Consider the following 25,953-nt stretch of genomic DNA (forward strand, 5'->3'; position numbering starts at 1 on the left):
ATAATGGAACAAAAAAAAATGTAACGAATAAAATTTAAAGAATTTCATGTTCGCTGACAAAATCTACCAATTTTGTCACTGTAGGAACCGGCCACACTTTGACATTAAACAGCTTATAAATTACATTTCTATTTATTTTTAATCTTGTAAAAAGTCAGTAATTTTTAACTTATACATTTTTACATTTAGCCCAGATATTTCAGGGTATTTTTGCAATAAAAATAATATTGGCAAAATTACAAAATAAAAAAAAGTGTATTGCAAGAATGTAGTACTGCAACAAAAATAAAGATAAATCAGTTTTTTAAGCATAAATATAACAGTCTATAAATATTTGTCTATTTTGTGAACAGTAAATTACCAAAACCCTGATTTTGTATAAAATATTACAAATAATAATAATAATAATAATGTAACAAAATAAAAAATATAAGAAGAATAAAATTATAAGTACTTCGTGTTCGCTTTATCTACTAAATTTTATCACTGTAGGAACAGGCCACACTTTGGCATAAAACAGCTTATAAATTACATTTCTATTTATTTTTGAGCTGATAAAAATAGGGGGGCATTTAATAGTAATTTTAACAGTTAGTAATTAGTATCGTCTCCTTTTTTTACATTTAGCCCAGATATTTCAGGGTATTTTTTTGTGATAACTAAATTATTGGCAAAATGAAAACGTAACAAAATATATTTTAAGAATATACTACTGCAATAAAATAAACAAACATGTTTTTTAAATATAAATATAACAGTTGGTCTATTTTGTGAACCATAACTTATCAAAACCCTGACTTTAATAATAATAATAATAATAATAATAATAATAATAATAATAAGTGTAACAAAATAAAATAACAAAAATAAAATAATATAACAAAAACCTAGTGCAGCTTATTTAGTGCTGCACTTCAAACAGACAATTAAAAGTAAATACAGTAAACAGCAAAACAAACACAGTGAAAATAGACAGTTAGTGGGGTGTAAGATAGCAATGAGCGCCTTACACATGGTGTACGATATTTCACCAACATTATAAACCTAACCAGAGTCTGATTTAAACATCCAGTACCACATTAAAATAATCATTCTTTAATAAATAATAAATAAAGGGTTAATAAATAGTTTATAAAGGAGTTTATTAAAGGTTATAAAATAAGTTAAAATAAAACAAACAGCACAACAGTAAAAATTACTTTTTCAACATATCTAATAAAATAATATGGAAAGTCAGTTTAGTTATATAATATTTTTATAATGTTATTTATTAAATAAAGATATTAACAGAAATGTTAATGCTGACTGATGGAAAAGATAAAGTAAGATCAGTATCTAGTAAGATCTGAGGCTTAACAGTGTAAATAAATGTTGAATCACACTGTTGCCCTTCCTATTTATGTGTTATAACTGCTTATTAATGGTTTATAACCTAATAAATAACCTTTAATATACTCTTGTATAAACCCTTATTTTAAAATGGTACAGATCATCTAAACAGTGCTGGAATGAGAAAACACCCTAAACTAATGATCATAAATCATTACTGTACTTCTAAAAAATCTATATAATAAATATCGTAATAATGACACGTCAGTATTTTCTCACGCCCTTATCAGAGATGCAATGTTTTTGCAGTGATGTCAGCGATGATGTCACACCGAAACCCTGTGATTTGTTTGTTTAGAGTAAACAGATCCACACAGAGAGAATATGACACCCGTATCATCACACCATACTGAAACCAGTTTATTTAAACATTAGGACTGTTCACACAGTAAACAGATTCCAACTGATACCAGTTTAACACCAGTTTAATACATTCATCTCCTCCAACACACACCAATACAAAACACACAAACATTCAACAGCCTGACGAGAACCAATCAGGTCAAACCTAAAATAAGTTATGCAAATGTCATTTTCCTAATTTTATATAATAGCGAACTTTATATGTTTGTATTTGGAGGTGTATTAAAAATAGAATATGTTGATGTTAATAATTCTCTGATAAATGAACACTGGCTAAAATAAACTAATCAATATGATATAATTCTTAGTACCATCCCTGATTTATAAACTATAAATACTGTTCTTTTTTTAAATCACACAAAAATACACACATCTATAAATCCACAAAATAATATTCCTATATATCTATATAGTTTCATAAATACTAATACTAAACTGAAATACTACACTGATTTAAAGTCACTACATCATGTCTGTATGTGTATATTTGTGTTTGGTATTTGAACAGAAACAGGTTTTTGTTCTGTACAGTTTGCAGTGATGTTAGTAACACTGTACAGTAAAGATCAGTCTCTGCTGAATCAGTGAATAATGTCTTAGTAAACTATCAACTGGAATAAAGGAACAGGCCACACAAAAACAGCCCATTAAAAGCTTATTAATTACATTCCTAATTATTTTTGAGCTGGTAAATATGGAGGAACATTTATTAGTTAGTGATTGGAGTAAATTATTGTGTAAAAACAATGTTTTATAAATATCATATGTACGAATCTGTGAAATTAAGCGCTTATTAATACAGAAGTGTGAACAGAACAGCCGGTGAATTGTGCTTCATTAACCCTGTAAAGTCTAATAGTGCTAAAATACACGTCTTTGGTATCCAGACCTGTAGGATGGACCAAGTACAACCTTAACCATCAGTCTTTACTTCTACACTCTATTCTATTCTATTCTATTCTGTTCTGTTTTTGGAAAAATATACGTATTTGCACTTTAATATAGATTTATTAAGCTTTAATAGAGTTGTATAAGAGTGTATAGAGTTTAATTCTGAGAAGTGACGAATGTTATGAGCTCAGACTCACAAAAAAAAAAAATCACATTATTAAAGTATTAATATTAACTTTTCTTTCTTAAATATGAGGATTCTACATTTATAGCCCAGACTCCCTGAGTTCCTTAATATCACAACTTACACATCAGCCGCCTCACTGTTTTTAATTTATAGTTATTATAGTTATTATAAAAACTGTAGAATTGTATACAGTACTGTATTTTTTTCCCCAGAAATCATCAGAGCTGCTTATAATCCGGTGCTCCTTATGTATGAATTCTATCAGTCAGGTATTAAGGAGCAGTAAAGACACTCCACTGAAGTACAGAGTTATACAGGAGTTTCAGTAAAGTTACTCCAGCACCCAGACTGGAGCAGCATTAGCCACTAACCACGCTAAGCGCTAGCTCTTTCACCGTTCAGAGGTGAGTATTATGAGCCTGTAGCCTGCTGCTAACCCCGGCTAGCACTGCTGGAGCAGTTAGCTGCTAATGCTCCAGACTTACTGAGTGCTGGAGAAATTTGGAAATCTAAACTTACTGTAAATAAACATAAGCCCCCCCCAAACAAAAACAAACAAAAACAGCTTTCAGGAGAGAAATCTGTGTAGATTAACATACAGCACTTGTTTACCTTTAAAAGAAAGTCTATTTTTATTACAGTTTTTTTAACTTAATTTAGCTTTACTTAACATTGTTAACCTTATAATCCGGAGATCCTAATAGAGTGAAAAATACGGTATAATATTTGTTTTATTTTTTAAGATCGATAACTTGGCCTGTCATGATAACAGTATTTTGTGGAATATATATATCGTCACTTTGTAAATTATTGCAATACATTATATTATTGTAATTTTAAGATTATTAAAATGCCACTTATATAATGATAATATAGAAGCATAAATATTATTACAATTATAACGATTTTTGGAAAACAGAATAACAATTCTGGATCTCAGAAAGCTGCAGGAGAGCAGAGAAGGGCTATTCAACAAAAAATAGCACTTTTTATCATGTTTTACTACAATAAAAGTCAATTTTAGACTAGAGTTCTCCTTTAATGTCTATTCTGGGCATGTTTTTTATTTTATGGTTTTGTTCCTGACCGATACCTGACTCTCTCCACACCTGTGTGTAAACACCGAGACTGTAACGACATTATAACATTATAAATGCTATTTCTGTGAAATTAGAGTATTACAGTGACAAAAAGCATATTTAGCATATTAACAGAGTTCTCATCTTCAGTCTACATACAGCAGACTTTAAAAAGTACAGTTACGTTAAGTATAAAAGTACTTAAATGTGACAAAGTGCTTCATTTACACATCTATTCATATCTATACATATCTATACACACACACACCCAATATCAGAGCAATAAGACGGGTATAAAAACAGTACAGTACAAGAATAGAATATAAACAGGTTACAAAATAGACGGACTCTACTGATACTTCAGTAAACAGACGAATAAAAAAGGTAAACATACTGAAATCTGTAGAGAGATTACAGTTTCTGATCAGAACGGTATGAATTTTATAAGAAAGAGCGTAAGTCTCAGCACAAACTAATCATCATCATCATTTATAAGAGAGTCCTGCACCACGCAGCTTGATTTAGGGCGTGTCAGTCTGTCTTTGCTTTCATAACGACAGGAAATTTTTACTTTTTTTCACCTTTTTCACGACCGTATAAACCCTGATTATTTATTAGATTATGTTTTTTAATGCATGAATAATTTCACCAGCTTTATTTTTTAGTTTTGATGTTTTAAACCCTGTAAGATTTAGTGTTTATTTAATACTAATGATGGTGAAACTCTCAGTCATCTTAATGACATCAGCGCCACGAGTGAAAATAAAAGCACTTTTTAGGATCTTTTTCAGTGTATCATTCTGGTCACTCTGTGATGAAGAGTGATGCTGGTGGTGAGATTAGAGATCAGTGTAGATATATTCAGAAGATCTGCTGCTTTTTAAACCAGGCAGGAGGAAGGAGTGAAAATACACTGTTGGTGGGGTGAAAGATAGCGATGAGCACCTCAATGCACCTTTTGCAGGGTGCACAATAAGATAGGACCCCATATGTTTGATTAAGAAAAATCTACCTTGCTTTCTCCTGGGAAAGAGTTTACTGTGACTGGTTACACCTTTCTGATCAACAGGGCTCTCAAGTTTTGAAGTTTGGTGGGAGTGAGATTAGCGGGGGGTGGGGGGGTAGTGTTCACCGACGTGTGTTTCAGAACTTTTGAATCGGACAGTTCTTCGCGCCTCTTTGACTAGGTCTGCTTAACAACAGAGCGATCTATATTCTGATTGGCTCAACGAGACTTCATTATAATATACAGCCGATGGATTGGCAAGCGTGAGAAATACCATGTGTGGTGTGTGAGCGTGTGAACTCGCTGAGGTGCGTCTGTCAGACTTGAGAACACTGCTGATCAATCTGTTCACTATTATTCATATTCATAGTTTTTGACCTATAATGATGAAGAGTGACGCTGGTGAGACGGTGGTGAGATTAGCGATTAGCGTGTAGCTTCAGCAGACTGAGCAGTAGCAGATCAGAAGAGCTTTATGTTCAGGAGGAATCCTGTAACTGTTCTACATTAATAATCTGGTTAAACTCTAGGCTGGTCCTGGTCTGAGGTTCTGGGTTTTGGCTGGACTGACCCGGCTGGTTCTGCTGGGTTTTGGTGCCGGGATTCGGCTGCTGCTCCTGCTGTCCCCTCGGCCTTTACCCCCAGCAAACACTGCAGCTCCTCCTCCTCCTCCTCCTCCTCCTCCTCCGGCTGGTTTTGACGTTCCCGTGTTGATTGTCTTTCCTGATCAAACAGAAAACAGTGCAGGTAAACAATCAGACCCTAAACCTAAACACAAAAAGAGGGGTGGGACTAGTGCTGGGTGATTTTCATGATTAATTCAATTCATTCCAATTACAGTTTTAATGCGATTTTCAAAATGGAGTAATCACGATTTTACATGCAGACATTTTATCTTTTTAATCAAAAAAATATCTGTAAAGGTTTCTCCTCATTTCTGAAGTGTTTATCTTATCTTGGTTACTTATCTCGGTTACCAGCGCTTCCCACAGACTAACCCACGCATATTTTCTAAACATTCCCCCAAAGATTGAGTTCGTATTGAAAAAAGTTCCAGCACTTTTACAAGAAAACAATAAAAATTCTTAAGTGACTCGTTTAGTGCATTAATTCTCAATTTTTAGTCACTAACCCGCATTCTTTAGTATAATCCAGCGTCCATTCCAGTCACCTGGAACTCAGGCTTTCAGTTAACAGCTGTGCTGAACTCATCAAGAGTTAATTACTTGAATTTCTTGTCTCTTAATAAAGTGTTTGAGAGCATCAGTTAAAGTAAAGTAGTGAAGAGGTAGAGTTACAGGTATACAGTGAATAGTGAATATTTGAGTAATGTTCTAAAAAAAAAGTAAAAAATTACTTTTAAAAAAATATGAAGGTCAGTCAATCCAAAAAATGAATTTTAAAAACACTGAAGAAACTATCCTCAAGTGCAGAAAAAAAGCTGCAAAAAAGATGTTTAATCAAAGATTTTGATAAAACTGGCACTCATCAGGACCGCCCCAAAAAAGGAAGAACAAGAGTAGCAGGGACTTGAGGGGGTTTAGCGGAGACTTGGTGGGGGTTTAGCAGGCATTAGAGGGGGATGAATGGGTTACCTTGTGTGTGAGTTCGATGCTGTTGGATCCTGCGAGGATTCTGGGTGCAACCAGCACTGCTGTACATGAGGTGAGACTTCCAACCCTACACACACACACACACACACACACACAGTTACTGTGATGTCAAAGGAGTGTGTGTGTGTGTGTGTGTGTGTGTGTGTGTGTGCGTGATGTATTCAAGCACTCATACTGCAGCTCTGTACACAAACTAAGACTCTCATACATGGAGAATAATCTGTTCAGTATCTGAAAGAACATGCAGAGAGAAAGTAGAGGCTCCAAAACCGCCAAACACACACCACTGTAGTTCAGTTAATTCAACCAATGAAGTGTGGAGCTAGTTTAATCCTGAATAACGGTGTAAAAAGTGATTTATCTGCAGGGTAAAATATGCCCTGTATTACTCATTCTAAAGTCTGTTTGGGAAAAGTGCAGAAAATACTGGATGTCAGAAAGCTGCAGGAGAGCGGAGGAGAGACATTCAACAAAGATAAGTACTTTTTATCACCTTTTAATAAATACAACCAAAGTCCATTTCACACTGGAGTTCTCCTTTAACATTAGCCAATGTAAGAGAGGCCTTCAGTTGCTTAGAAGATACCCACCTCACACCTGATTATTTTCACTAAATTTGAAAATAATAATAAAAAAAAATGCCTAAATTTCCTTTGGGATCAATAAAGTATCTATCTGTCTGTCTGTCTGTCTGTCTGTCTATCTATCTATCTATCTATCTACCTATCTATCTATCTACCTATCTATCTATCTACCTATCTATCTATCTATCTATCTATCTATCTATCTATCACTGATTGAAAACACCTGACTCTCATTCTCACCTTAAAACTAACTGCTAATCCTACTCACAGACATGTAGTATTGGATCACTTTCCTCAATTAATTAATTAATTAATTAGCAAGTATAATATTTGTGTCTCATTTGTTTGATTTTGGTTTCTCTTTATCTAGTTTTAGATCAGCGGTCTAAAGCGCTGCCACTATGAGCGGGAGGTCGCAGGATCGAATCCCGCTCATGCAGCTTTACCATCAAGCAGCCGGCGCTCAGAGGGAGCACAATTGGCCCTGCTCCCTCCGGGTGGGTTCAGTACAGTAGATGGCGCTCTCTCCCCACATCACTCCTAGGGTGATGTGGATCAGCACAAGGCTGCGTCTGTGAGCTGATGTATCAGAACCGAGTCGCCGCGCTTTCCTCCGAGCGTTCCTGCTCAGCAATGCTACAGCATCAGCAGCAGCTCAAAAAGAGGCGGAGTCTGAATTCACATGTATCGGAGGAAGCATGTGTTAGTCTTCACCCTCCTGGTGTGTTGGTGCATCACTAGTGATAGGGGGAGTCAGAAATCTAGAAAATTCTGTTCTAAAAGTTTAAACACCACTGTGTGTGTGTGTGTGTGTGTGTGTGTGTTAGTTACAGGGTTTGGCAGCAGAGAGCAGTGGAGGTGGTGTTCACCTGTGTTCACCAGTCTGCCTGTAATCAGAGCCTCAGAACCAGGAGAAACGCTCTGTCTGCCAGATGGTGCACGCCTGTCTGTCTCCACCATCAGCACAGAGTGATGATCTCTCACTGCCATTCACTAATACAACCTTTATATCCCTCATTCTGCAACACAGCACTATTTCATCATCATCATCCGGATACACGGCCACCATTTACTGTGGAGTAACCCATTTCCCCATCAGAGACCAACTCTGATAACACCAGAGAGAGAGAAACTGAACAAATCTGTTCCTGAATCGTCTCACATGCTGCACATTGATACCTGTATAAACGCCTCCTTCTTCACCAACAACAAAAACCCTCATATTAGAGAGAGGAGAGACTCGTAGCTTTATAAAGGGAAATGGATGAGTTAGCAGCTCATATGTGGAGCATCTTTTGCTGGAGTGGAGAGTAAACAGCTGCTCTGAAGTTCATGCTCAGCTCCAGGAGGAGAAAAAAGGACAGGGGGTTTGCTTTTACTGTTTTTATCAGCTATAGCTGCACAGCTGCACCTAGAGATGCAGTGTGGGTACGAGAGAGAAGCGTGTAGCGCTAATGCTAATGCTAATACTAATGCGTAAAAGAGCAAAAACGACGCATTAATTCTGCATGATTTGACCATTCACATTCATGTTGCATATCCGTGTATCAGATACGTATCTGATTTGTGACCACGTATGAAAGTGACTCAAATCTGATTTGGCACGTTCACACAGCCATGAAAAGAATCAGATCTGATCAACATTGAGCAAAAAAAATCAGATTTGAGTCACTTCAGCCTGGTAATGTGAACATACCATAGATAGAGAGAAGGAGAGAGAAAGAGAAAGAGTGAGAGACTGCGTAAAAGAATGAGAGAGAGAGAGAGAGAGAGAGAGAGAGAGAGAGAGAAAGAAAGGTTGCAATAGAAAGAGTGTGATAGAGAGAATTAGAGAGTAAGAGAATGAGAGAGAGAGAGAGAGAGAGAGAGAGAGGTTAAAGCAGGACACACCACCAGTCTCAACACACCACTGCCAGAGGACACACAAACTGTGTGTGTGTGTGTGTGTGTGTGTGTGTGTATAGTGTGTGTGTATAGTGTGTGTGTGTGTGTATAGTGTGTGTGTGTGTACCTCCTCTCCTGGTGCTGCGTTCTGGTGGCACAGTGGGCAGTGGTTGCAGCTCCCGCTGACAGGAAGGGCTGATTAGAAAAAAACACAGAACTCAACCGTTACTCAGTGTGAGGTAATGCCATCCGCACACACACTGACCAATCGAGTCTCACATCCGGACCAATCGAGAGCAGAGTCAGCGCCAAATTCTCAAAACCCAAGAAAAACAGTAAAACAACAGTTCTCGGCTCTTTAATCAGCATTTAAATTACTTTTTAAAAGTTAAATAAGAGTGTTTGTTTTTCTGGGATTAAAAGTGTGAATTCAGCTGTAACTGGAAATATCTGCACTGCTAAACTGTGCTGGACTGAGGAGCACAGCTTTACACACGTGCTCACGTTTACAAGCACGTGCCCAACCATGTGGATGGAGGACATGCAATTACCTTGTGTTTACTCCCGCCCCTCCCCCTCACACTTCTCAGGCAGCAGCAGCCTGTCACTCACACAGACACAGAGACAGCGCTGTGTATCTACTTCTAGTGTCAAGAATCAAAACATTGCAGCATGACATGTTTGATTTAATTGCCTTAAGTAAAATCGCCCGTCCTGAGATGTGACTATTGCTCATGTGCACCTTGAGATAACAATGCTAAAACATTAGGCAATGTGAGAGAGGCCTTCAGTTGCTTAGAAGTTACGCTGGGGTTCTTTGTGATCCCAAACCTCACACCTGATTATTTTCATTGATTGAAAACATCTGACTCTAAGCTCACTTTAAAAACTACTTTCAAACTACTCATCCCAGAGGTTCATGTACTTTTGCACCTTACAAATATATAGTATTGGTTCACTTTCCTCAATACATAAATTAGCAAGCCTAATATATGTGTCTCATTTGTTTGATTTGGTTTTCTTTTTATTTTATTCTCTTTACAACACATATACTGAAAATTCAGAGTAATTACTGAATAATAATTAATAGCTATTACTAAATAATTAAAGGTAAATACTGTGTAATTCTGTGTATTTAAATACATGAGAGGTGAGATCAGGACACCCAGTGTTCTTGTCATGTTTTCTTGTGTATGGATGGTTTATGAACAGGAAGTTATGTGTGTGTGTGTGCATCAACCACTCACAGACGTGTAGTATTGGATCACTTTCCTCAATAAATAAATGAGTAAGTATAATGTGTGTGTGTTTCTTTACTTTATCTTTACACAGATACTAAAAATTCAGAGTAATTACTCAATAATAAATAATAACTATTACTAAACAATTAAAGGTAGACATTGTATAATTCTGTGTATTTAAATTCATGAGAGGTGAGTTCAGCTCATCCACTGTTCTCGTCATGTTTTCATGTTTTTTATGGTTTATAAACACAGGAAGTTATGTGTGTGTGTAGTGCAGTGGTGTTTGTGGTGCAGTGGTGTGTGTGTGTGTGAACTGTACGGGGTGTGATCACATGGTGAGTACTCACGGCTGCAGTTCTGAGCATGCTCAGTCAGCCGGTCTCGGACGACGGCCTCAGAACAACGAAAACACTGAATAAAATCAGCTCTGCGCTCACACTCCGATAACAAGTGCTCCGTCAGACTGGATATCTCCACCACCTAACACACACACACACAATACACACACACACACACACACAATACACACACACATTATACAGACACACACACACAGAGAGATAAAAACACATTACTGTGTGTAGCAGGTCTGAAATGCATGTACAGTACCAGTCAAACACCTTTTCATTAAGTGTTTTCCTTTATATCTTTAATGTATTTTCTACATTGTAGATTAATTTTTACCTATTTATTTATTTATTTATTTGATTTATGTTGTCTTTTTATTCACCTAATTTTGTTTTACCGTTTAGCCTTTTTTAGTTATATAATTTTTTTTTCTTACTTTTCATTGATCATATTTTATTTATCTTTTTCATTTCATCCTTTTTATTTGTTTTATTACTGTTGTCGGAGGGGGGGCGGGGCTATGAGGGGAAGTATGTGAGATATCTGAGAAAGGTCAATACAGTTCTGAGAGAGAGAGAGAGAAACAGAGAAAGAGAAAAAAAGAGAGAGAGAGAGAGAGAGAGAGCGTTCCACACGGCTGGAATGTAGCAAAAGCAAACAGAGACACAGTTAACCTCTAAAGTGAGACGTCAACCTGGAGAACCCGGGAAACACGAGGGACACGAGGGACACTGATACCCCAATACCCCCCCCCCCCCCAATCAGCTCGGCACAGATTATCCAGATTTATCTCTTTATAAACTGAGATATCAGCGCTGATGAGAAGGATAATGGAGTATTAAATAGGTTTAGGGTTATAGCGGTTAGCAGCTAATGCTAATCCTGTGAAAACTCTAAAACAGTGTTTAATGTGGATTACGGAGTATATAAAAAAAAAAAGAAAGAAAACTATGCATGGCGACGATGGCTGTTTTCTGTCTGTAATGCACCCAAAATAAGATACTACTATCCTGATATTTGATCTATATAACAATAAATCTAATTAACTATTTATCCAGTGCAGAGGGCGGGGCTAAGCTACTGTTTCATTTCATTAATTTATGATCGATTCTGATGGACAACAATTAGTGTACAATTAGTGAAATTTCATTATGTCCATTGTAATCAACACTGTCTGAAAAGGTTAAAGCGTGAGAATGAGACCCTAAGGCGAGGCCATGACTTATTAAGGCGTGGGAATAAGATCCTAAAGACTACGATTTAATTAACTCATTCCCACCCCTTAAAAAGTCGTGGTCATGCCATAATTATTTCATTCCCACACCTTAATTACCTCGTTCCCATGCCTTAATTATCTTGCTCCCATACATTAGGACCTTAATAAGTCGTGACCATGCATGCATTATTTTTATTTTATTTTTTTTACATTATGAGCAGCGTAGTTGATAAATCACTAAGTAAAAATCTCTAATTTCCCCTTCAGTAAATAAAGCGTTAGCATTTATTTAACATTACATAACATTATGCGTAAATATGGTATGTTTTTAATATGACCAGTGAAGCTAATGATATAGGTAATGAGCACTTAATGCTTAGTTTGTGAATATATATATATATATATATATATATAAGTAGTTTTATAGAGGTGTTGTACCTGTCTGCAGTGGAGGCACCGGCACAGCATTGGACAGTACTTCCAGTAGTGCAGGTCCAGTCCCTCCTCTGTAAACGCCTGATCTCTCTCTCCACAGAATATACACAGACTGTATAAGACAATAATAATAACAACAATATAACATTAAACACACACAAGCTAATACCACGGATGCACTAATCTGATATGAGGATCTGATTTGTCCCTACATTAACTAAATTGAAAATAAATCACGTGTATTAAGTATAGGATAGTGTTTAAATAGCAGTTTATAAATGTATTTAAGTAACATGACATTAAGTTTTTCCCATATAATCACTCCTTCCTCCTGCCTGGTTTAAACAGCAGCAGAGCTTCTGAATATATCTACACTGATGGGCGTGGTGTTCTGGAAATGAGGTGTGTTTATCTTGGTAACACAGGAACACAGGAGCGCCACTGACCGAATACAACCTAGACAGACGCCAACAGTCAGACGTTCATCGCTATCTCGGTAACACAGGCGCAAGGTGTACTTTTCCCGTTGTTATGATAGCAAAGACACACTGACCTAAACGCCCTAAATCAAGTTGCATAGTGCACTGTTTACGCCTATTGGTCAATAAAATAGGACCCAATATATTTGTATTAAATCAGAACTAAAAGAGGCAGATTGGTGCATCCCTAATAAATTCTATTCATTCTGTGAATGAATAGTATTTCACATATATATTATATTCACATATATATTATATTCACATATATATATTATATATTTTTGTGTTTACTTGTCGAAGTTGTTGGCTCCGGCTGATTGGTTCCTGTTGCCTGCATCACCAGACATGGACGGAGTTTCCTTTTTAATACCTGTAGACAGATATTAGACAGATATTTATATATAATAATCTCTGCAGGGTGAAGAATAAACATAATATATGTGGGAGTAAATACATATACACACAAACGCACCTGGTTTAGCATGTTTCTCAGGTGATCTGGGTTCTTCCTTCCCCTTCTCCTTTATAAAAGAAATAAAGGTTTAAGTTATTAATAATATATTAATAATAAATATTACCTTTATTACTGCATTATTAGTGATATGTTCAATGAATTGCATTATTTAAGCGTCTTATAAGCGTCTAAATATTATTTTATCGATATGTCGATATGTAGAAAAAAAGAGATGTAAACAGCTGTATATTCACAGTTTGGATGTATAGTGCAAGTTATATGTGTAAATCTTTTTTTCTATAGTTTCTATGTGTATTTACTGTGTTTCTGCTACACAATAGTATTTTTTTTTTTACTTTTTCCACTGATTTTGCTATTTATAGGTTTATGTTTGAGTAAAATGAACATTGTTGTTTTATTCTATAAACTACAGACAACATTTCTCCCAAATTCCAAATAAAAATATTCTCTCTGGTTTTTAATCACAGGTTTTTTTCATGCATCTTGGCATCATGTTCTCCTCCACCAGTCTTACACACTGCTTTTGGATAACTTTATGCTGCTTTACTCCTGGTGTAAAAATTCAAGCAGTTCAGTTTGGTGGTTTGATGGTTTGTGATCATCCATCTTCCTCTTGATTATATTCCAGAGCTTTTTAATTTGGTAAAATCAAAGAAACTCATCATTTTTAAAGTGCTCTTTTATTTTTTTCCTGAGCTGTATAGTGTTCTTTAGTGTTATATAAAGTTGTATATAGAGTGCAGGTGAAAGTGTGTCAGGGCTGTTTTTTCCTGCAGTGAGAGGGTAAATGGATATGATGATGTAATCTGTAATCTGAATGACATCATATCTGGCAGAGGAACTCACACTGATCTCCTTCAGAACCGCCAGCTGCTCCTGCAGGCTCCTGATCTCCGCTTTCTCCCGCGCCCCCTCCACCTGATCTCCACCCTTCACCACCTGCAGAGAGAGAGAGAGAGAGAGAGAAACAGAGAGAGAGAGAGAGTGAGAGAAACAGAGAGAGAGAGAGAGAGAGAAACAGAGAGAGAGAAACAGAGAGAGAGAGAAATAGAGAAACAGAGAGAGAGAGAGAGAGAGAGAAAGAGAGAGAAAGAGAAACAGAGAAACAGAGAGAGAGAGAGAGAAAGAGAGAAACAGAGAGAGAGAGAAAGAGAGAGAGAAACAGAGAGAGAGAGAGAAACAGAGAGAGAGAGAGAAAGAGAGAGAGAGAGGATAGAAAAAGAGTGAAATGAAGAGAGAAGTCGGTTTTTAATTAGTCATATTATACTACCATGAATATAAGCATTAGTGTGGGGTTACTGTAGAGTTAAAGTAAAGTTACTGTGATTTACAGTGCTGTTACTATAGAGTTACAGTGGAGTTACAGGATAAGATCATGATATCTGACTAAGAAACAGGAGGAATTACTAAACTGTTTCATTCTGTAATACATAGTGACGAGGTAGACAGTAAGACTGGAGGTGAGACTGGCTGTGGGGTTGGAGGTGAGACTGGTGGTGATGGTGATCAGGTTGGCTGTGGGGTTTATTGTGAGCTTGGCGGTGAGGTCGGCGGTGAGTTTGGTAATGAGGTTGGTGGTGAGGTTGGCACTGAGACTGGTAATGAGTTTAGCAGTGAGGTTTGATGGGGTGAGGTTGGAGATGAGGTTGGAGGTGAGGTTGGCGCTGAGACTGGTAATGAGTTTAGCAGTGAGGTTTGATGGGGTGAGGTTGGCGGTGCGGTTTGGAGGTGAGGTTGGCGCTGAGACTGGTAATGAGTTTAGCTGTGAGGTTTGATGGGGTGAGGTTGGCTGTGAGGTTGGCTGTGATGGTGATGAAGTTGGTGGTGAGGTTGTTAATGAGGTTGGCTGAGGGGTTTGGTGGTGAGACTGGAGATGAAGGGTGGTGGTGAGGTTGGAGGTAAGACTGGCAGTGATGGAGATGAGGTCGGCTGTGGGGTTTATTATGGGGTTGGTGGTGAGGTTGGTGGTGGGGTTGTTGGTGAGGTTGGCGGTGAGGTTGAAGGTGGGGTTTGGAGGTGGGGTTTGGAGGTGGGGTTGGCGCTGAGACTGGTAATGAGTTTAGCTGTGAGGTTTGATGGGGTGAGGTTGGCTGTGAGACTGGCGGTGATGGTGATGAAGTTGGTGGTGAGGTTGTTAATGAGGTTGGCTGAGGGGAATAGTGGTGAGACTGGAGATGAAGGGTGGTGGTGAGGTTGGCGATGAGTTTGGCGGTAAGGTTTAATCGTACAGCAGGGTGGTTTTACCTGAGGGTCGGGTAGTTTTCCGTCGATCTTGGCAAATGAGAGGAAGAGGTTTTTGTAGATGAGGGTTTTCCGCTCGCTGGCGTCGTCGGGGGGCAGGTAGATCAGTACAGCAGCGCCGTGGTTACGGTACATCATCTGCACCAACCGAACAGCCAGCTCTCGAACCGACGCCGCGCTGTGTTCTAATGCACCAACCAGAAACTACACACACACACACACACACACACACACACGTTTAGATACAATACATCTTACTATATTTTACTACTGTCTAGTTAGGATGTACAATTGTACAAATTCTGAATACTGAACCCTATTTTTTTTTTTTACAGGTTTTCATTAATTTAGCCTGAGCTGAGCAGAGCAGCTCTGTGGCTATAGGGAGCTCTACTGTCTGTTTTTAGCTTTAAGCTAACTCTGCCGTATTTTAGGCTCCGTATTGCTGTATAAAGAGATATACAAATACATTTGATTTGATCTTGAAATCCAGTAAAGTGCCGTCTCAGATTGAAAATAAATCAGGATAAGATGTAGTTTGGTTTGTCTGTTTACTGTGGACCTCTACCTCACACTACCTCTCTTTATATTTACCCTCACTCTACCTCACAGCGCCTCATTCTACCCTCATTTTACCACACTCTACCATCACTCTATCATGATCCACTCTACCTCACTTTCTCCTTACTCGACCATGCTCTCCCCTCACTTTACCCCCACTTTACCTTTTGATCTACCATCACTTTACCATCCTGGCTTTTCCCTCACTCTACCCCACTCCACCTCACTCAATCCTCATTCTACCTCGGTCTCTCTCTTTGCCTCATTTTAACTGTTTCTGCCTCTCTTTGCCCATCTCTCTCTCTCTGTCTGTCTCTCTCTCTCTCTCTCTATACACTGATGTTATTCAAACTCCGGGTCTGTCTCTCTTCCCTCATTTTAATTACAGGAAACCTGATCTCGGGTCGGTCCGACCCAACACCCCGTCACCCGGGAGACGGGCAGCAGGAGGAAGGCGGATACTCTCCAGTAGCCCACAGCAACCACCTCACCCAGACCTGCTGTCCACTCAGGTCAGAGTGACCAATAAATATATTATAATCAATCTATTAACTGATAAAGACCCGGAGTGGACAGAGAGAGAGAACCCCTCAGATACAAGATACAGCAGATAGACAGGTATATATGCTACAGAGAGAGACAGAACCAATAATAACCAATAATAACTCATAATAAATCAGATCCCAACTTATTCAGTCTTGGAACAGCCAATTGGAACAGTCACTTGTTTTACAGGTAAATTCACTGTTAGAATGTGATTCAACATAAACCTGGTATTTACAGACCAATCGCTACAACACAACAGTGTTACAGTATTACAGGGTGAATTATATGACATCACAATATTATGACATCACAATACTCTGAGATTAGTTTAAAAAAATACACTAAATTTGTAAACGTTATAACATGTAGCGTTACTTTGTGTAAATTATATACTTTTTGTAAATATTTAACACAGGGGGCTCCGAGTGGACCAGCAGTTGCCACTATGATCAGGAGATTGATCAGCTGGTGCGAATCCCAGTCATGCAGCTTGCCATCAGCTGCTGGAGCCCTGAGAGATTACAGTTGGTCTTGCTCTCTCTGGGTGGGTACAGTACAGTAGATGGCGCTCTCTCTTTTTCCCTCATCACTCCTAGGGTGATGTGGATCAGCACAAGGCTGCGTCTGTGAGCTGATGTATCAGAACCAACAGAGTAGCAGCGGTTTCCTCCGAGCGTTAGCGCTGTGATGCTACTCAAAAATGCTACAGCATCAGCAGCATTTCAAAAAGAGGCGGAGTCTGACTTCACATGTATCGGAGGAGGCGTGTGCTAGACTTTACCCTCCTGGTGTGTCGGAGCATTACTAGTGATAGGGGGAGTCCTAATGAGTGGGTTGGTAAATTGGCTGTGTAAATTGGGGAAATAATTCCTAGCCTTAAGCTTTTATATCTCTATATTTGCACTAATGTTTTATATATTTATCTGGTTTTATACAGTTTTTCATCCAATCTCTGAAAAGTGCATCCAGCAATGATCAGACATACAGCTTTCAGACATTTTTTAAGCACATTTCTCACTTTACCGAGGTGCATTCTGTCTATAGAAGTCATGAATTTTAAACACACACACACACACACACACACACAGTGGTGTAAATCTGATCCTGCAGCTCAGTGTGAAAATTTTACGGCTATTGTTGCTGCAGATTCACAGTTTACCAACTAAACATTCCTCAGGCTGCACAGGTGGCCAACACACACACACACACACACACACTTTGCAGCAGTATGTCAGTCAGCACTAGTCTGGATCACTTTACCTCTCTCAAACTCTCACTGCCACTCACTAACCTCAGCTGAAGCTCAGTGCTGACCTCAATCCTATAGAGAATCTGTGAAATGATCTTAAAAAGGAAATTAATGCTGGAAAACTCAACTGCAATATGAAGGAATTAAAGTTAGAAAATTAGAGTTCCTCCACAGCTCTGTGAAACACTCACTGCAATTTAATGCAAACACTCAGGGCCATATACCTTAATATAAAAAACTTAATTTAAAACTTGCATTTTCTATTTATTTGTGTTGCCTTTTACTAATATTTAATTTTGTTTGATGATTTGAAACATTTAAGAGTGAGAAACATGCAAAAAAATCAAAGGGAAATAATGAAGGGGGCAAAAACTTTTAAACATCCCTGCATTAGAAAAATATAAACAGGTAGATATAATCTGGTACATATTTTAATTTGGAAAGAACAAAATGTAAATTCTTCTTTATTTATATTAAGAAGCAAAAAAAATCTAAACTAGATATTGACATAGAACATGTGTACATTGTGATATCGATGCTAAAGCGATATACAGCTCTGTAAAAAATGAAGAGAGCACTTCAGTTTCTGAATCAGTTTCTCTGATTTTGCTATTTATAGGTTTATGTTTGAGTAAAATGAACATTGTTGTTTTATTCTATAAACTACAGACAACATTTCTCCCAAATTACAAATAAAAATATTCTCATTTAGAGCATTTATTTACAGACAATGAGAAATGACTGAAATAACAAAAAAGATGCAGAGCTTTCAGACCTCAAATAATGCAAAGAAAACAAGTTCATATTCATAAAGTTTTAAGAGTTCAGAAATAATCAATATTTGGTGGAATAACCCTGGTTTGATTTTAATCACAGTTTTAATTTCATGCATCTTGGCATCATGTTCTCCTCCACCAGTCTTACTCACTGCTTTTGGATAACTTTATGCTGCTTTACTCCTGGTGTAAAAATTCAAGCAGTTCAGTTTGGTGGTTTGATGGTTTGTGATCATCCATCTTCCTCTTGATTATATTCCAGAGGATTTTAATTTGGTAAAATCAAAGAAACTCATCATTTTTAAGTTGGCTCTTATTCTTTTTAGAGCTGTATATTGTGCAGAGAATGGAGGAGTAAAGTAGAGAGTATGTAATAGAGAGAGTAGTGCAGGTTATTCAGCAGTGGGATGGTTTATAGTGGGGCTGTAGAGGCGGGAGATGGTGATGGATGGTGTCGGACAGTGTTGAGTTCAGCACTGACTGCATCAGCTCAGTTACTCACAGCCTCCACCCTCCAGCCATCCCAACAAAACCCCTCTGTTCAGCTCGGATTCACTGCAGAAACTCCTCTAATTACTGCCATGAAGGAGAAATTACTCAGGGAGGAGGGGAGCAGAGCATTTCAACACAAAAATACATTTATTTGGAGTTTTTTATTAAAATATCGTGGACTGAAGTGACTGTAAACCCAATTCTCACATTACACACTCACTTCCCACATCACTGTATTCTGCTGATCTGCTCCTGTATGTTTTGATCTGTAACATCGGCGTTTATTAGATGTTATAACCAGACAGTTTAATTAAACATTTTATATAAAAGAGAGGATTTCAAAATGTTTGGAAGCATGTGTATTAATGAGCATATAAATATTAATAATTAATAGAAAAGTCTGGGTAAGCCCTAATACTGCAGGTTCAGTTATTTTAATATAATATGTAAGTATACAGTACTGTGCAAACGTTTTAGGCACCTGTGTGAATTTCAGTAGAGAAAAAAGCTTCTTATCTGTGCAGTAAGTGTTTATTTATGATCTCAGTAAAACACATTACAGCATTACAATAAATACAAACAGCAATTTTACAAAAAGCTACAAAAGTTTTCCTTAAAACAGCATCTCCTAATCTCTCCTCCTCTTAATCTGAGTTTAATAGTTCTCATCATATTAATCAACACCTGGTTTGGTGGTAAATTACTGATAAATGTGTTACAGTAAATCAGGTGAGCTGCTGACGGAACTGAACATAATAATAAACACACGCTGTCTGAGGAGCATCCAGGAGAAATCTGGAATCTCTACACTTTATTCTTCAGCTCGACTCACAGGATATAAAACATACTTATAGTTAAAAATGAGAATTCCTTCTTACATTTTACTGTATTTATGATTATTTGCATCTGTTTAAATCATTCGTGGTGCTTTTTTCAGGTAAAAACACTCATATTGCTGAGATAAATGGATTAGTGTAATTTGCTTAGGTGCCTAAAGATTTTGCGCAGTACTGTATAATAACTCATTATTACAAAGGGGATGTTCATTTAAAATGAAGTACCGTATTTTCCGTGCTATAATCCAGTAATCCAGTTATAATCCAGAGCTCCTGGCTCTTTCACTGTTCAGAGGCGAGTGTATCGGACTGTAGTCTACGTGTTTATCATGCTAAAACCAAGCTAAAATACTGTAATACTTTACTCACCCAAATACACAGTTTTTAGGAGAGAAATCTGTGTAGATTTACATCAAGCGACACCCCTGTTCCTTACTATTGTTGCTTAAAATACGCCTTATAATCCGGTATAATCCTTTTGTTTTAAAAAATAGACGATAAAACAGATGTTCATTGATAGAGCACTTTATAATACGGTGTGCTTATAGCCTGTAAAATACAGTACACATAAAAAGGAAACACACACACTTAAACTCACACACACACACACACATTCTTTATGACTTTACACTTCACACCTGACTTCTAGCAGTACTATACTAAATTAAAGCCATATGGAGACACAGAAATCCACACTACATCACATGTAGGTGAAATTTGCACAGAACAAAGAGATGCTAAAGGTAAAATTAGCTTCGTTAAATGCTATTATCCTTTTTTAAAGAGTTTAAAATCTCCTAAGGCAGGGGTGTCCAAACTACGGCTTTCCTTTTTTGGAGCGGGCCGAGAGGTATTTTAGAAATAGAAAGAAAATTGGCCCGCTGTTAAGCAGGTTTTTATAATGTGAGATAATAACGGGCCAAAGAGTCTAAAAGCGGAGAGAGTGCGCATTTCTAGCGCAGAAAAACGGGCCAAAGAGTCTAAAAGTTGCTGTAATTAAGGAGTTTAATATTAAGAGACATCATGAAATGAAACATCAATTTGAAAAATCTTAGTTTACACAACACTGTCAAGTAAAATGATGTGTAAATGAAATAATCAGGAAAAAAGTATTATTGAGTATTATTAAGTGGTATATTTCATAATTTGTTAGTGTGGCCCGTGACTTCAAATATATTTCTCCTTCTGGCCCCCAACAAAAAAAGTTTGGACACCCCTGTCCTAAGACCTTCTGAATATATTGAACTAAACCTAGTCCAAAAAGTAAGGAGATTGTGTGTGTGTGTGTGTGTGTGTGTGTGTGTGTGTTTCTGAACTGTGGGAAACTGTGAGAAAGGTCGTGGAGTATTAGAATAGTCTCTTGGTCACTGTGGTACGTAAGGTTTGGGCTCAGGACGTGGGTGCGGACCATGATGCAGTGCAGTACGTCAGTCCTGAAGAGGTGATGACATCATCGACTGTCTGCACAACACGGTCCGCTCACAGCATTCAGGGCTGAGCGACATGTCCTCAAATAAATTCACCATTTTATCGTAATTATGGTTAATAAATGACGAGCACAGTGTTTTTATTGGGTAGAAGCTGCTGGAGTTGTGTAGTTGTCTCTGTGTTTGAGCTCAGCCATTATTTCAAGTCTGCCAAAATCAGCATTTCACTGATTCATACTGGAAACCAAATGCTGGATTACCATTTCAGTGAGAATCTACAATGCAAATAGTCATGAAAATAAAGAAAACGCATTGAAAAAGAGAATGTGTGTTTTTTTTTAAAGTGTCACAGCTTATTTTTATTATAGAATTTAGGTAAAATAAATATTAAGACATTATCACGCCGGCCACGGCCCATTCTGCTCCTCCTGTCATTCCTGCTGAGCATGGGAGTGACTATGAGACCAAAGACTACAATACCCACCACTCCATGGACTACAAACGCACCGGCGTCATGGCACATGTGGCGCCACGTTGTCACGCGTCTCTGGACGAGCAAGCTGCGACTTCACACACACACACACACACACACACACACACACTCGCAGGGTATTGGCTGATTCTAATAGCAGCTCCTGCGATTGAAAAATCAAGTCTTTTTAAATCGCGATTTCAATTAAAAAACAATAAATCGTTCAGCCCTATCTTAAATTGCTTCAATTAATAATTAGTTGAGACATCCTGTGGTGAGTACTGTTGATGTACCCTCATTGTAAAGTGCAAGTTTAGGGTCATAATTTAGTAAATATAGAAATTATCGACAAATTATCAAGTCAGATTATACAATTTAGAGGTTCTGAATGTCAGTGTTAATAAATAAGTTATATATTATTGAGTAATTGGGTAAGAGTGAGTAATAAAAGGTGCAGCAGAGTGGGGTGACGTACCCGCATGACGTTTTCCAGGGTAAAGCCGGAGTCTTTAAAGCCCAGCTGTTCCAGAAGTTTCTCCAGCAGTTGGAGTCGGCTGAGGGCCAGGCGAGACGGCAGACTGAGCTTTATGGGTTTTACCAGCTCAGAGGGAACCAACTGCACCAAACGTACCTCCTTATACACAGCAATCTCCTGCAGAGAGAGAGACACAGTCTTAAAACCTTACTACACACCCGCGCACACACACAACACAGCATTTTTACCCCTAATAAAACTTTCACTTAATATAAAGTCTGATCAGAGTTTTGGTAGAGAACATTTTGCTTCTCTATATCTTATTAAAGAAGGTGTCTAACAATCAGCAGAGCTAACAGTCCAAGATCAGCTGTTAGAAATTACACACACAAGCATATAATGTCAACATATAATGTAATATTAATGTCTGTTATCTCTGTAAAAAACAAACAGCGGTGAAGCTGAAAGAAGATGGAAATCAATCAGAGCCTTTAGAGCACAAACATTATTCATATCCAATTCAACAGTATGAAATGTCCTGAAGAAGAAAGTCGTCACTGGTGTACTAAATAACAGACACTGAACAGGTAGATCAAGGAAAACCACAACAGAAAACCATCAGCTCATAAGACAGACAGAAGCCGCTATCTTCGTACCTGTGTATCAGATCCAGATGGAGAAAACTGGATATTAACGATAAAATCCTCATCTTTTGTCTCATATTTATCTTTTAATATTGAACCCAAATGTTTTCACGGGGTTAAAGGGTGGAAACCACACTCTATCTGTGCCCAGCACAGGTACGGTCACTATGGCTGTCTTATCTTGTCTCTTGTTTTTTGTTTTTGTCTTAATGTCAGTGATAGCTGGCATTATTGCTTCGGTCAGAGTGCCATTACCGTGCAACACTGGCACTCCTAGAAAAGGTCTCGATCACATACTGCAGAGAAGAAACTAACTGTGGCAAGATGCACAGTGTACTTTATAAATTTTATTATTTCATTGGCAAATTTATTGAACAGCTGCCTGTGTAGATTACACTCTAAGTAGAGTGTCATGTGTAGAGTGTAATGTGTGTAGAGTGTGAGGAGTGTAACGTGTAGAGTAAGGAGTGAGGTAGTATTAGAGGTCTCTGGAGAACAGGACGTCGTCATGAATCAGACAAAAGCTCCATTCATACCCAGTACTGCTCAAACTGCTTTAATTAGAGAGAGAGAGAGAGAGAGAGAGAGAGAGAAAAGAGAGAGAGAGAAAGAGAGAGAGAGAGAGAGAGAGAGAGAGAGAGAGAAAGAGAGAGAGTAATAGAGCCGCCGAGAAAGAGACAGAGAGAGAGACATAGAGAGAGAGAGAGAGAGAGAGAGAGAGAGAGAAAAGAGAGAGAGAGAGAGAGAGAGAGAGTCATCTATTACAGAGCACACGCCTCCCTATAACCCCATACTTCATATTTTATTAGGACTATTTTATTTAATTTGGACTTTACTAAGTAAACCTTTCATCAAAATATGGTGAACTTTCTAAAATCTTATGTCTTTAATCACCATGCATCTTAGCATCATGTTCTCCTCCACCAGTCTTACACACTGCTTTTGGATAACTTTATGCTGCTTTACTCCTGGTGTAAAAGTTCAAGCAGTTCAGTTTGGTGGTTTGATGGTTTGTGATCATCCATCTTCCTCTTGATTATATTCCAGAGGTTTTCAATTTGGTAAAATCAAAGAAACTCAACATTTTTAAGTGGGTTCTTATTTTTTTTACAGAGCTTTGTTGTGATGTTAAAAATGATCAGGGTTTAATAATTATTTTTTTTATCACAGTTTTAAATAGCTTTTTTGTAAAGTAAGACCACAAAAAAAACATTTTATTTAATTATGCAATTATGCAACAAAAAAAGAAATAATTCAATGAAAACAAATAATTACTACAATACATCCCTAATTTTTAGGCCTAAAATGTCCTAAATTTCCTTCGGGTTAAATAAAGTATCTGTCTGTCTATCTAAAGTGTGCAGTTCAGACATATCTTCATATTGTCTTTCACCTTGTTATTTATTTTAATTATTGTGTCTTTTTATTTATCTAAATTTTATGTTTTACCATTTAGCCCTTTTAATTTATTTATTTTATCAATTTCATCCTTTTATTTGTTTTGTTACAGCCTTTACTTTTGGCCTTTTTTTATTTTATTTTTATTTCATTTATTTTCTTCCTTTTATTTTTTATATATTTTGTACTTATTATTATTTATTTTAGTTCCATTTACTTTACTTTTATAACTGTGGTTATTTTAGTCCTTTATTTTTAACTTTGTTTATATATCATGTTTTATTTATGCTTAATCCTTATTTTATTTTTATTTCCAATTCTTTTTTGTTCTTTTACATGTTTTTAATTTTACATCTCTTTGTTTTAATCCTGTTTGAATCAATCATGCTTTATTCTTATTTTAGTTTTTTATTTCTATTTTTACTTTTATTCGTTTACATGTTTTTAAATTTGACTTCTCTGTGTATTTTCTAATTTGTAAAGCACTTTGAATGACCGTTGTGTATGAAAGGTGCTTTATAAATAAACTTGCCTTGCCTATATTATATTATTCTACGTATTTATCTCTTTATTTTATTGCTCTATATTTTAGCCTGTTTGCGTATCCTTTTATTTGGAATTATTTTATTTTAATTAAATCTCATTGTTTGCTTGTTTTTATCATTTAAACTTAAGTTTCAATCCCTTGAATTTTATGTAAGATCAACTACATTAAAAATGAAGGTTACCCTCAATGTATCTACCGAGTGTGTAATAAAGATTGACTGACTGATTGATAGATATCTTTAAAACTGGGACAAACAGCACATTATTAAATTATATTATAAGATAAATAAGATCAGAGTGATAGTGAAGTACAGAACTGGGTCAGGTCTGAGATCAGTAGTGTTATTTAACTGTGCTGAATGTGAGGAATGTGCAGTAAACGCAGGGCTACTGGTGAATCCCTGTATCTGAATAAGAGACGCGTGTATCTGATAACACCATGCCCCGTACTATAATCTGATCCCTCCACACACAGCATTACACAAATTCATACCGCCTTAAACCCTCCGTCTAACGTTTCACACCATCAGCCTGCAGATACACTTCCTACAGAGTCATCATCACCCTGATCTTACAACAAAAACACCTTTAAAATATACAATTACCCTCCTAAAGCCTAAACCTGATACTGATCTACAGAGATCAGCACAGTAAACACTCTCAAACAATCAGAACAACACGTACAGAACCAGCTAAACACTTTAAACATAGTAATTAAACAGCTTAGTGATCTATCAGATTATGAAGGAACACATAATGAATCATGTAGTAACTTAAAAACAGTGTTAAACAAACTAAAATACTCTGTGAAGTATTTAGATACTCTTATCTGGGGAGCTGTTTGTTAACTTGTGGTTTCTGAGGCTGGAAACTCTGATAAACTCATCCTGTACAACAGAGGAAACTCTCGCTCTTCTATCCTTTCCTGATGAGTGCCAGTTCTATCATTATAATATATTTTTTCAATGGTATTTAGTTGAGTAGTTCTTGTTTCTTCTCATAATGTGGATTAGAACATTACTGAAATATTCACTATTCACTGTATACCTGTAACTCTACCTCTTCACTACTTTACTTTAACTGATGCTCTCAAACAC

The 25,953-nt window shown here is 37.1% G+C and overlaps 1 protein-coding gene across 1 annotated transcript in view; it reads right to left on the bottom strand.

The window, feature by feature from the left end:
• Nucleotides 1-1,714: 1,714 nt before the first annotated feature.
• The window catches only part of cep104 (centrosomal protein 104), a 43,178-nt gene continuing 18,939 nt past the window's right edge, over nucleotides 1,715-25,953 (bottom strand). The window contains exons 13-22 of the mRNA XM_049485601.1: nucleotides 22,269-22,445; nucleotides 15,438-15,638; nucleotides 14,040-14,132; nucleotides 13,191-13,239; nucleotides 13,010-13,088; nucleotides 12,243-12,351; nucleotides 10,588-10,720; nucleotides 9,124-9,191; nucleotides 6,511-6,595; nucleotides 1,715-5,638 (exon numbers count right to left, since the gene is read on the bottom strand). Coding sequence (XP_049341558.1) covers nucleotides 5,442-5,638; nucleotides 6,511-6,595; nucleotides 9,124-9,191; nucleotides 10,588-10,720; nucleotides 12,243-12,351; nucleotides 13,010-13,088; nucleotides 13,191-13,239; nucleotides 14,040-14,132; nucleotides 15,438-15,638; nucleotides 22,269-22,445 — 1,191 coding nt within the window. The 3' untranslated portion in view covers nucleotides 1,715-5,441. The remainder of the gene's footprint in view (nucleotides 5,639-6,510; nucleotides 6,596-9,123; nucleotides 9,192-10,587; nucleotides 10,721-12,242; nucleotides 12,352-13,009; nucleotides 13,089-13,190; nucleotides 13,240-14,039; nucleotides 14,133-15,437; nucleotides 15,639-22,268; nucleotides 22,446-25,953) is intronic.

This window comes from Astyanax mexicanus, chromosome 12 (assembly GCF_023375975.1).
Source record: "Astyanax mexicanus isolate ESR-SI-001 chromosome 12, AstMex3_surface, whole genome shotgun sequence".
In the NCBI taxonomy this organism is placed as follows: domain Eukaryota; kingdom Metazoa; phylum Chordata; class Actinopteri; order Characiformes; family Acestrorhamphidae; genus Astyanax; species Astyanax mexicanus.